The sequence below is a fragment of the Schistocerca cancellata genome, chromosome 3 (genome assembly GCF_023864275.1).
Source record: "Schistocerca cancellata isolate TAMUIC-IGC-003103 chromosome 3, iqSchCanc2.1, whole genome shotgun sequence".
In the NCBI taxonomy this organism is placed as follows: Eukaryota; Metazoa; Arthropoda; class Insecta; order Orthoptera; family Acrididae; genus Schistocerca; species Schistocerca cancellata.
Genome location: NC_064628.1, coordinates 288,020,076 through 288,033,126, shown reverse-complemented (window position 1 = coordinate 288,033,126; position 13,051 = coordinate 288,020,076). Strand labels below are relative to the sequence as shown.

Genomic DNA, 13,051 nt, shown 5'->3' with positions numbered 1-13,051 from the left:
AAAATCCGTGATTTACAGCATGGAGTGTCCCCTTGTCAGTTGTACAAAAAACATGTGAATGATGTATGTGGAAATGTACGGAGAGGCGTCACTTTTGGTGTGTTAGGTCGCCGTCGCCGCCTGCGACGACGACGCCAGCGGCGAGGTCGCTGAAGGACGGCGCGGCAGCAGCAGCAGCAGCAGCAGCCACGGCTGCGCATGCGCCTGGGCGCCGCAACCTGCAGCGCGTTGTCTCCCTCGAGGTCCGCACGCCTCGACGCCCAGCTGACCCAGGAGGTAGGCAGAGGCAGCACGGTATGAATGAAACTCATATAGGGACTTCTTGTAACACGCTCTCGGTTCACTGTCACGCCACTTGGAGCGCTGCAAATTTATTTATCGTTCATCACATTTTCTTATGGGCTGATATTTAGTCTTCCATATTTGTTTTTAGTAAATATTTTACTCGTATTCTGTTTATGCTCTACTCGCATCCGTAATATTGATTGAGGTAAATGATTCCAAATTCGTTTTTGCTTCATATAAAACAGAAGCTGCTTTCGTTTCATGGTGTTCTGCGGACTTACATGTATTTGTTGTTGCTTACGAATCTGAAGGTGAACGCTCTATTTAAACACAATGTTAGCATATTGCTCGTATTCTACGTCATTTTTGTTTCTATACGTTTTCCATACTTTCTCGCATTGAAGGGCGGTAGGACGTCAAACGCGACGTCTTGGAGCAGGAGAGACACCACAGGAATTTTTAATTTCCACTGTCTATACTTTTAAAAATAAATTCACACAACTTTGTCAGAATGACCAGAAAGGATTCAGGATTTACACTTATAGTGGTGGAAGTTCAAAAATATAAGAAAATAATTTATTTTTTTACATTTCTATTTCACCTTTTTTTCACTTGCCATTGGCTGCATTTGTTGCTATAGGTACACTTTTCTACATAAGTAAGGGAGATTCTTCGATGAATTTTGCACAGCATACAAACCATACTTACAGGTGTATGAAACTCTAGAATTTTCCAAATCTATACGCCATCTGGTTTGGGTCGCCGCCGTGAACGTTCCACCTTCTTCTCACAGACAGTCATGCTTCTCTTTCTGGGTCGGCAAGATGCACTGATCATCGGTGGTGATTTCAACTGCACCCAGGCCCCCAAAGACCAACTACCACATCACTCTCCGTGCGTGGCGCCAGCGATAATTCTCCCAACTCCCAATTCTCCAGCGCCTCAGCCTAATGGATTCTTGGGAGCATGTTCATGGTGATCATCCGCGGTTTACTCATTTCTCTAGCCATTCTTCCAGCCCACTCGATCGTGTTTACATCTCTCGTGATTTTGTCAGTGAGGTGCAGGTCGCTGAGGTCTGGCCCACTGTGTTCTCTGACCATGACACATATCCGAGGGTTGGAACTTTAATAGTGGAAACTATTTATTTACAACTCGTACAAAGTAGATACATGTTTCAAAGTTTTACTGACTTTCAAAGTAGTCACCAGCATTGTGTATAACCCATTGCCAGTGATGTGGAAGTCGTAAGATACCCTTAGCAGTGCCAGTTGTATTGACAGTTCGAGCGGCGCGGTCTATTGTCCGACGAATTTGTAGCAGTTCCGAAGCGAATGCCGTAAAGTGTTTCCTTCAGTTTAGAAACCGAGTTGAACTCATGAGGGTTTAAGTCAGGGGAGTGCAGTAGGTGGTATAGCACTTAGCAGTCCTATCAGTCAAACAAATCAGTAACAGCTTGCACTGTACGTGTTTGAGCATTGTCCTGCAAAATGATGGTCAGGTCCTGCAGAAAGTGTCATCACTTCTGTCTCTATGCTGTTCATTTTTGGAACACGACCTACGACCAGCTTAGAGGCAGAAGTAATGACACTTTCTGCAGGACCTGACCATCATTTTGCAGGACAATTCCCTCAATCTCCGAGGGAATTTACATGAACCAAGTAGTAGAGCCTAAGTTTAGAGCTGTAGATTTCTCCTCTACGGTTTTTAATACTTACATAATTAATATCCTGCTTATTAACTTCCTAAAGAGCTACAGTGCAGTGACCGACAGGAGTCGCTACTTCGATAAAAGTCAAAAGACTGTTTATAACTTCGGAGGGATATTTACATGTTTTGTGAATCGATTTGTGTTTATTTTGAAACTGAGTGACGAAACTGACGGTGCTTCATGAAGAGTAACACGTTGTAAAATGCTGTGAGATTTAAAAACAGGAGTACGAACTGCTACACTAGCTTGCTGAGTCTATAAAGCGAGCTAATGCGTATCAGTATCAAGGAGAACAAACTTTTTCTTCTTTCAACAGTTCCTGATTGCCAATAAAGTGATTCATAGTCATGAGCTAGGAAGCATACTGACAGTCACAATCTGCCATATCTACCACTGTTGTCGAACCTGTAGAACATTATGCAGACATACATTTACAGAAGTTACCAGTTACTTCTCAGGATGACATATCTCCTTCTTTTTCTTGTGCCTCTTTGCTGCTTTGGCACAGGGTCAGCACAGTTAGTGATGGATTTGGCATTGTTAAATTAAAGTACGACTAGATGCCCTTACTGTCACCACCCTGTTACCCCCTTGTGTGGAATATGTGTATTGCAATTGTTTGCATGTAATGTTACTTAAGTGCTAGTAAACAAAAGTTTTCTAAGAGTTTGCAATCATGTAACTGAGGCAGAACATAGGTACCAGGTCTTCACCTAGGGCATATCCCAACAAGTTTGGGGTGTTGTCTTTAACTGAGACTGAAACCGATCCAATGGGACTCACTTCACCTGTTTTGGGGAAACCTGTTTTGTCCGGTGTCAGGAGAAGGCAAACGTAAAAGGGTAGAGTCTATTAATCATTGGCAGTTCAAACATACAACGAATGATGGTACCTCTTAGGGAAATGGCAGCAAGGGACAGGAAATGACAACAGTTGCACTCAGTGTGTGTGACTGGGAGCCTCTTTCAACATGTTGAAGAGGCAACCAAGGTGCAACGAACTGCAGATTTTGGTGCACGTTGGAACAAATGATGTCTGTTGTCGGAGTTCTGAGGTCATTCGTGGCTCATTCCAGCAACTGGCAGAGGAGGTTGAGAAGACCAACCTTGTGCGTGGAGTTTCAACGAAGCTCACGATTTGCAGCATTGTCCCCAGAACTGATTGTGGCCCTTTGGTTCTGAGTCGAGTGGAAGGACTGATCCAGAGACATCTAAAGTTCTGACAAGCTAGGCTGCAACTCCTGGACTTGTGCCATGTAGCTGAGAAATGTAAATGGGTCAGATGGGCACTGCACATCAGAGGCTGCTCCTCGGGTAGCTGACTGTGTGTGGGGTGCACGTAAAGGTTTTTTACATTAGGCAACTCTCCATCCCATCCAGATGACGATAGCTGTAGGAAAGACAGAAGTATCAGTGAAAGATCCAAAGAAATCCTCGCACAGGTGAGAGTATTAAAATCCTAGTGGTAGACTGCTGAAGCACTCTCAACAAAGTGCCAGAGTTTGAAGTGCTCTTGAAAAGCAATGAAGCTCACATAATACTAGGTACAGAAAGCTGGTTGAAATCTGAAACTGACAGTTGTGAGGTTTTGGGAGAAAATTTAAGTGTATACTGAAAGGATAAGCAAACGGGAAATGGAAGTCCTGTATTTGCTGCAGTGGACAAAAACACTCAACTCCACCAACATAAAAATTGAAGCTGTATGTGAGATTGTTTGAGCAAGGCTTAGTATGAGGGGTGGGCATAAAATGCTAATTGGATCCTTCTCTCGTGTACCAGACTCATCTCGTGATGTAACCAAAAACTAGAAAAAGCCTCAGTTCACTTCTATGTAAGTTGCCCAATCACACTGTAATCATCAGAGTATACATTAATCATCCAACAATCCATTGCTGTGATAGTATCACGCAAAACAACAAGGGGTGCAAGCCTCCTCCATGAAAAACACGACCACACCATAACACCATCGCCTCCGAATTTTACTGTTGGCACTACACACGCTGGCAGATGACATTCACCGAGCATTCACCATACCCACACCCTGTCATCGGATCGCCACATTGTGTACCGTGATTCGTCACTCGACACAACGTTTTTCCACTGTTCAATTGTCCAATGTTTACGCTCCTTACACCAAGCAAAGCGTCGTTTGGCATTTACTGGCGTGATGTGTGGCTTCTGAACAGTCGCTCGACCATGAAATCCAAGTTTTCCTACCTCCCGCCTAACTGTCATAGTACGTACAGTGGATCCTGATGCAGTTTGGAATGCCTGTGTGATGGTCTGGATAGATGTCTGCCTATTACACATTACGAACCTCTTCAACTGTCGACGGTCTCTGGCAGTCAACAGACGCGGTCGGCCTGTATGCTTTCGTGCTGCACGTGTCCCTTCACGTTTCCACTTCACTATCACATCGGAAACAGTGCACCTAGGGATGTTTAGGAGTGTGGAAACCTCGCGTATAGACGTATGACCACATTCGAAGTCCGTGAGTTCCGCGAAGCGCCCCGTTCTGCTCTCTCACGATGTCGAATGACTACTGAGGTCACTGATACGGAGTACCTGGCAGTAGGTGGCAGCACAATGCACCTAATATGAAAAACGTATGTTTTTCGAGGTGTCCGCATACTTTTGATCACATAGTGTATGTGGGAACTGCAGAATAAGGTTTCTTTCACAAATGTCCAACCTGTGTCCATACCGAGATAAGTCCGAGTATCGGCCGTCACACGGAGGACGAAGTATACCATTAAAATACATGTCGTAATCCAGACATGACCTGGCCGTGCTCGAGGAACTTACGTGAGCCGAAAGCGTGCCAGGCGGAATTTGTTCTGTTTAATTTTTCACGTGACGGACGACGCGACGGTAGAACTGTTTTGTAGACTGTGCAACTGGCAAGAGCCTCTTGTGTACAAAAACTGAATGTGAAAAGGCTAATAGAGGAAATTCGTAAGTTTCCTGTGCGTTACCACCAGTCTCCATAAAGTGTTGTTTTTTGTCAGTTTTGTTTCTACGGTAGTTTGTTTAAAAGCTGACAGAAGGTGTGCTGCGCCATCTTCAAATGTTCGTAAAGTTTTCTCCCATCATCCACGAGATGAGGAAATAATGTTCGAAACTCTCCCTATAATGGTCTTGTTTTCAAGGCACTGTGGATCCACATATTTCTTCTTTTATGCGCCTTGTGTCTTTTTCTTCTTCCTCTAAAGCAAGTGCAATACGCCCTACTTCACTACTACGAAAATTAGCGAACATATTTACAACTTTGACGAACAGAAACACAGACCATCCTTTCGGAGTAACTACAAGGAACAACAGAAACGCGGACGAGCCTCAGTTATTTGTAGTTGCTAAAGGAACGGGCCGGAACACTGGCGTAACTCGTCCAACTCTCTGTCCTGACACGGCCCGTACGTGGGTGACCAGGGGTCAACTAAGATCGCAGTAGACCTCCCAGTTCTGATCGGCATTAGTCGGGAGACATCGTGCCGAAGTGATCTGCAGATGTTCGTTGCCAAATGTGCGTCATATTGTTAGCCGATGTAGACAACATTGTTGTCGGCTTTGTCGCTAAGCTGTGCTGCCGCTGCCTGTGTTTTGTTGTGTTATTTCCATTTTTTTTCGGAAACAAGTGACGATGCTGCACAGGCTGTCCCACCACGGGAGGGTTACCATCTGCTCCGGTTCAGAAAAGGAAGCCGATTATCAGTAATTCGTGGAAGCTCAAAACGCAGGTTTGTGATAACTATACTGCGTACATGCAATACTAAACTTCGCATCCGTGTACGACTTAAACTTATGTATATACTCTACTGTTAAAGCAAACTGTAGAATGACATTTCCACCTCTCACCAGTGCAAATCCTGTATCTTCTCTCCCCCCCCCCCCCTTTCCCGACTAGCGTGAGCTAAGTTATGATTCACAAGTTGTATAAAGGTGAAAGCGTGTCAGCCTAAAGAGGATACAGTTTGGTACTACCCACCCTGGCGAATTTATGTAGTACCGGTAACTTTTGCATATTTTATGGCACAGAGTAGCCACATTCAACATATCATTAAATTTAAACCATTTCAAATTGAAATACATGAAACATGTCTGTGATCACGAACTGGATGTGCTACGTCTGCTTTTATTTACAAGTACGAAGGCGCGCCTAACTATGGTTGTAAGTAGGTTGCACAGAAACAGCTGTTGGTACCATAGAGTTGGGCGTTCCTCCGTTATACCGAAACATAGCTCCTATCAGTCACCACACCGTGGCTCTTTAGAAAGTGATTAAGTAGTATACTGCACGACAAAACAGTGAAAGACCGAGAAGGGGAGGAGGAAACAAAATTAAAGGTCACAGGCTTAGAGAGTATGTGATGTTATTTTAGTGATTACAAAATCAAGTCAAATTTCCGAAGAACTTTGACAGTATGTGTCCACGTATTAGTTTGACTTTGCTACCTCTCTGGCCTGGTTGCATGCACAGATTATGTTGGGAAGGTTGTCACAAATCCGTTGTATGTTCTCCTAACTCAAGCTGGCACACAACTGTTTAACTGGCCCTCGATATCCAGGATACTGGCATTGTGACAGAGTTGACGTCCGAACTGGTCCTGCACAGATTTGAGGATCTTGCTGGCCATGGGAGTACCTCAACACCAAACAGACTGTTCACAGAGACATACTGTCCAAAAACGATCAGTATCTTGTTGAAAAACGGTGCCACAATACTGTTAAATGAGTTAAATAAGAGATAACACATGAGGACATAGGATGCCTGTGACATACTGATGTGTCACTAGTGTTCTCTCAATCACTACCAGCCATAACCTGAACTACCCAGTGGATCCCCAGACCAAAATATTGGAAATCTGGGACCTCTTTCCAGGTCACCAGCATACTCACCATTGTTCCTCTGGTGTCCTGGAGACCACAATTAATCAATGAAGACAATGTGACACCATTCAATAGCAGTCCGTTCTTCCCAGTCACAACACCACTCCAAAGACGTCCGTTTGTGTTATGGTGTTAATGAGAGCCTAAGATTGGAATGGTAATTATCTAGTCCAGCTGTTGCTAGTTTCCAACCAATGGTTCTGGACGACACAGAACGTTGCAGGGAGTCCATTACTTGTTCCCAGATGGCAAGTGCAGATGTGAATGGTTACCGGTACAATGTTCTTGGTGCACAATACAGTGATTGCCAGATATGGTCAACTGGAGCCTTAATGACGAGTATCCCTGCCCTCACATCCCCATTAGCTCATTGCATTATTGTAAATTCATATTTATTCTGATGAGCTTTGGTCCTTTACCATCATCCAGGATCTATACCAATGAGAAATAAAGAAGAACAAAATTAAAAAACGTACAATGTTGAAAGCTAATGCAATAAACCAATTGTAATTTGGTAGCCTACTTGTGAGAGAAAAAAACAATAAAGCCTTCACATGACATATGCCACGAAACATGAGAATACCGTCCATACTACAGTCACAATTATTGTGCACAACAGGATACGGTATGAGAGGTGTTTGAAAAGTTTGTACAAAAATAAAAACTACTTACATGTTTGGGGTAAACCTTTTTTATTTTCCGACATAGTCTCCTTTTAGACCTACACACTTCGTCCAAAGCTGTTGTAATTTTTTGATCCCTTCCGAATAGTAGGAATTGTCCAAGTCTGCAAAATAGCTATTAGTTTCTGCAATCACCTCCTCGTTTGAATAAAATATTTGTCCTGCGAGCCATTTCTTCAAATTGGGGAACAAATAGTAGTCTGAGGGAGCCAAGTCTGGAGAATAGGGGGATGTGAAACGAGTTGGAATCCTATTTCCATTAATTTTGCAACCACAACTGCTGGGGTGTATGCTGGTGCATTGTCGTGATGGAAAAGGACTTTTTGTGGTCCAATCACCGGCGTTTTTCTTGCAGCTCGGTTTTCAAATGGGCCAATAACGATGAATAATATGCACCTGTAATAGTTTTACCCTTTTCCAGATAGTCGATGAGGATTATCCCTTGCGAATCCCAAAAGACAGTCACCATAACCTTTCCAACCGAATGAATGGTCTTCGTCTTTTTTGGTGCAGATTCTCCCTTGGTAACCCATTGTTTAGATTGTTGTTTGGTCTCAGGAGTAGTAATGTATCCATGTTTCATTCACAGTGACAAAACAATGCTTAAAGTCCTGCACATTCTTCCTGAACAGCTACAAACCATCCTTGCAACACTTCACACAATTCTGTTTTTGGTCAAGTGTGAGCAATCGCGGAACCCATCTTGCGGATAGTTTTCTCATGTCCAAATGTTTATGCAAGATATTATGTACCCATTCATTCGAGATGCCCACAGCACTAGCACTCTCACACACCTTAACTCTTCTATCATCCATTACCATATCATGGATTTTATCAATGATTTCTGGAGTTGTAACCTCCACAGGGCGTCCAGAACGTTCAGCATCACTTGTGCCCGTATGGCCACTACGAAAATTTTGAAACCACTTATAAACTGTTCTAATCGAAGGCGCAGTCACCGTCATGTTTATCAAGCTTCTCTTTAATCTCCTGAGGCATTTTGACTTTCATAAAATAATGTTTAATCACCACACGACATTCTTTTTCGTCCATTTTTTGACAATCACTCAACTTCCTTGATTCACAAGAATGCAAAACACAAAGAACTAGACCAATATGGCTGAAACTTGGTGAGCGTTCTTTCCAAAGATGCTACTAACTAAATATGATCTCAATACACACAGGTGGTGCCATCTCTCAGACTTTGCACAGACTTTTCAAATGACCCTCGTATATTTCTGCTGTTGATTGTAGCCTGAAAAAAAATATTCCTTATGTCTGTCACAGAGAGTTGCAGCTCTCATCATTTACATTGTCACTAATGGCGTATATGTGCATGAAGCTACATCAACATCCAACTGTGTCTTCTAAGTGCTTCACTTCTTTTGTCAGGCAAAAGTTTGAAAATAATAGCTTGGAACAAGCCCAGCAATTAAAAGAAATGAAAAAATACACTGAAATACAATACCGTTTGTTGTTGATCAGGTTATAAATCAACAAACTGAGGTGATGTTTAGAGTTCTGTGTACTGCTGTCAAAGGATTTGCTTGGGTTATAACATGAAAATCTCTACACAAAAGATCAAAACTATGGCTACTGGAGGCAAATATCCACTCTGAACAAAAGTAGCCCTAAGTAGCAGACTTGAGCAAGTGTCTCATTTCTAATACCTGGGCTGTGTCATAGCTTAAGACATTGATTTTGAACTTGATCACAAACTGAATAAATACCAAGATTGTATGTGGAAGAATCCAAAAAACATTGTCAAGGAAAACCAGAAAAGAAACTAGAATGAAACTTAGTAAAATGATGAGTGTGTCAATTTTGTTCCACCCTCAGAGATATGGTTAATGAGTAGTAAACTGCTTAGTAAGGTACAAGTATCAGAGACAAGATTTTTTGAGATCTGTGAAATGTTGCACAAGATTGGGCAGATTTGGAAATGACAGTGTGTGCAGGGAACTGATTATTTCTGAAATAGAAGATAGAATTAACAGAAATAAAAAGTGACACTCATACCTGAGGAGGATGCAAGAAGGAAGAATAGCAAAAGATTTTTATTACAAAGGCAAAATAGTAAAAGATAATGTAATATGAAGGAAATGCTGGCAACAACTTGGTCTGTGACCAGAACAGGCGAATCAGAAACTTCTTAAAAAAAGAAGAATGTATCTGTGTGTGTCTTCAGTTTAATCATTTGTGTTACTAGCCATTGTTAGTTTTGAAGTATTTGTTTAATTTTATGCTAGAATAAAAATTGTAAATATATTACAAAACACTGTCACAGATACAAATATACTGAAATGTATTGTTGAGGAACATTTACGTAAGTGTTCTGTAAATTATGTAGTTTACAGTAGCAGAACAGGATGTGATGGCATTCTTAGAATTTTCTTTAGGTATGAGAAATTATACCAACTTAGATAAAGCATTTATCTTGGATATGTAGACACAAATGTTTCATGAAGATGGAAGATGGAAAAGTGATCATATAGTGGAAATGCTGAGTCACAGAAAGGCACTACAAAAAGACTGCTAAACAAGTGAGCTTTCAGCCTAAAAGTCGTTTTTTAAAAGTAGCCTTTTTGCTGAAAGTTCATTTTTTAGCAGTCTTTTTGTTGTGCCTGGGGGCGACTCAGTATCTCCACTATAAGGTGAGTAACAATATATCTTTTTCATCATATTATCATTATTCCATCCTGAATTTTCCATTGTTAAGAGAAGGAAAAGTTTAAGAAGAGACAGAAATTACAAAGTTAGTATGATGTGGGAAGGTATTAGAATGTGCTGGTGTTTATGATGGGGTGGATTAATAACAGTTACATCATTCATAATACTTTTATTCATGTATCTGCATTACATTGTATACACAGGATGACCAATGAACAACAATGGAAAGATAGTCCACCATCTTGTTGATGGTTATTACAAAGGCGAAAGAAGGTGGTGGATTATCAACATAACAACACTACCACTTAATCTGGCAACAGTTTCAACTTATTGTCAATAAGATAAATGTGTTGCTCCCTACCAAGTGGTTTAGTTAAAACATAAGCAGGTATTTCCTTTAACTTAAAAACAGTCTCACTTTTTTCACATATTGTCTAATGAGATGTCCTTAAATACAATTGTGTTTCAGTTTAGAAAGTAGCACAGGATTTTGTGACAGTCTAAAAGAACTCTGATTGTCACAAAGGATAATTACAAGATTTTGATGCTTATTAATTAAAAACTTTCCTTTCACTCATCTCACTGCCATTCTGGTTACAGAATTTAATTAAAGCTCCAACTCAGCTTCAGTAATACACAAAGGTAAAGTAAGGACAGTGTCAGTACACTACAACATAACATAACATGGTATAATAAGATTCATCAGAAAATGTAGGGAAGCCAGAGCGGCCGAGCGGTTCTAGATGCTTCAGTCTGAAACTGCACGACCGTTATGGTCGCTGGTTTGAATTCTGTCTCGGGCATGGATGTGTGTTATGTCCTTAAGTTAGTTAGGTATAAGTAGTTCTAAGTTATAGGGGACTGATGACCTCAGATGTTAAGTCCCATAGTGCTCAGAGCCATTTCAGAAAATGTAGAACAGAACATAATAAGGTTAAAAATAACTTTAGAAATATAAGGAGAGAGTGCAGATGGAACAGTGATGCATGAGGATAAAATGAGAAGATTGTATAGTTATGTAAGGAACATGAAAGGAAATGACAATGCTCCATTTTGAAGGAGTAGGGAGACAGAAAACTGCTCATTCATTCATGTATCATGCTATGTGGTGTCCACCAGGGCTGTGGAACAAGAGTCAAAGTATACATTAGTAAAAAAAAAAAAAAAAAAAAAAAAAAAAAGCCAATTGTGAAACCTAATATGTATACTGTATTAACAGTAAACTATCACCAGTTCTGCTTTCATGACTGTATTGTTTACACTAAGCCAGAATTGATGGAAATTTTGAGATAGTGGAAGTCATTGCAATTTCCCTTTCTCAAAACGAGGAATTACAGTTGTGAAAATTTCAGTGAAATCAGCCTAACTTCTGTAGTAAATCTTTCATTACAGTTTATTTGAAACTGAATCAGTGTTTGTTTATTATGTAGATCTCTAAATGAAGTTACATCATTATGTGTACAATGACCAATGTAAGGCTTTGTACTATGTAGTTTTTAATCTCTCTGTATGTGTTTAAGATCTCTGGATTGCAATAAGTGTGTTGTGTTGTGCTTATAAGCTAACTGAGTCGATACAGGCTCGAGTGATTGTTTTAGCCTGAATAATTTTCAGATACGATTTAATTAACTTGTGGAACTCCAGTACATAATGGTGACAGATAATAAATAACACTTGAGGTACAGAGTACAAAACACACTTTAGTAAATGTAACATAATACATATAAGATTCCATCACCGTGCACTACAAAGTCACAGATCAAGCATCTCAGTCAGAGATAGTCTGCATTGTACCTCTCACTGGTCAACGATATTGTTCTCACAGAGCTGCTCCCTTCCCTCCCCCCTCCCCAATAATGCAGAGAAGTGGCAGGGAGACAATACCACAAGTAGTAGGTGTACATTGTAAGGTACAGAGTTCATAATCATGCAGTTATACAGGCATGTGAATGATATGGCCCATGTGAGACAATGCGGTGGCTGCAGGGAAGTGGGAATGTCAGTAGGCACGTCGGGTCCAGGAGCACTGAGATGAGCTCGTGGTGCAAGGTGGCAAGCATGACACAGTGACGGCTGTTGTCACTGAAGCAAGCATAGAGGTTCTCGAAGCGTTTGTGTCTGCAGTTAGTGGGAATGTCTCATGAAATTGATGCTTGTGAGTTTCATTTCAAGCCTTGCAGCCTGCATGCGTCCCTTTGACAAATAGTTCATCACTGGCCACAGAAAACTTGACATCCTCAGGGCAGAAATGCCATCCATCCAGGCACACTTAGAAGGAGACTGATGCCTCCAAAGGAAGGAAGCACTAGGTGAGGGGTCCCAGTAGGTGCTGAGATATCAGTAGCCATGAGTTCATCGTTGAGTACCCAGGCCCACCTAAGGCTGCTGAGGGAGACAGTGACTGGCTTACCATGCAGAAGTTATTAAACATGTGAGCATTACAGCGAAGCATTTCATGGGGGTGCAAGTAAGGGGATTCAGTGGCCACATGTATTGTATCTTCAAGAAGCATGATGAAATGACAGTCCACAAGCTCTGTGAAAAAGGATGATCTTCAGATTGGAGTGAAGAGAGGGGGATATATGCGGAGTCGGGAGATGTGCTTTCTCGTTCAGTCATTGGAGGTGGATAGAGCGGTTGTCATGGAGGAATGTTGGTGCAAAACGAAACCTGCTGGGAGGGTATGGTGCCATCTCTCAATGAGCGCTTTACTCTGTGTATGATATGAAGTTGTTCTGTAGTGAGTGATTCTGCACCAGTTACAAAGTCTGAGGAATAAGGAAGATACAAACTGTTTGCCTTGGCCTGTAGTTATT

At 41.5% G+C, this 13,051-nt stretch overlaps 2 protein-coding genes across 5 annotated transcripts in view; both read left to right on the top strand.

Annotated features, from left to right (window-relative positions):
- LOC126176275 (uncharacterized) overlaps positions 1 to 268 on the top strand; it is a 121,425-nt gene extending 121,157 nt beyond the window's left edge. Inside the window, exon 8 of the mRNA XM_049923424.1 lies at positions 107 to 268. Coding sequence (XP_049779381.1) covers positions 107 to 268 — 162 coding nt within the window. The remainder of the gene's footprint in view (positions 1 to 106) is intronic.
- A 5,215-nt stretch (positions 269 to 5,483) lies between these two features.
- The window catches only part of LOC126176699 (uncharacterized), a 120,045-nt gene continuing 112,477 nt past the window's right edge, over positions 5,484 to 13,051 (top strand). For 3 of the 4 annotated variants that reach the window (XM_049923863.1, XM_049923864.1, XM_049923861.1), the window contains exon 1: positions 5,490 to 5,732. The gene's annotated coding sequence lies outside the window, so the exon portion shown is untranslated. Of the gene's footprint in view, positions 5,733 to 13,051 lie in introns of all 4 variants that reach the window. The other variant, XM_049923862.1, reaches the window with a different exon arrangement.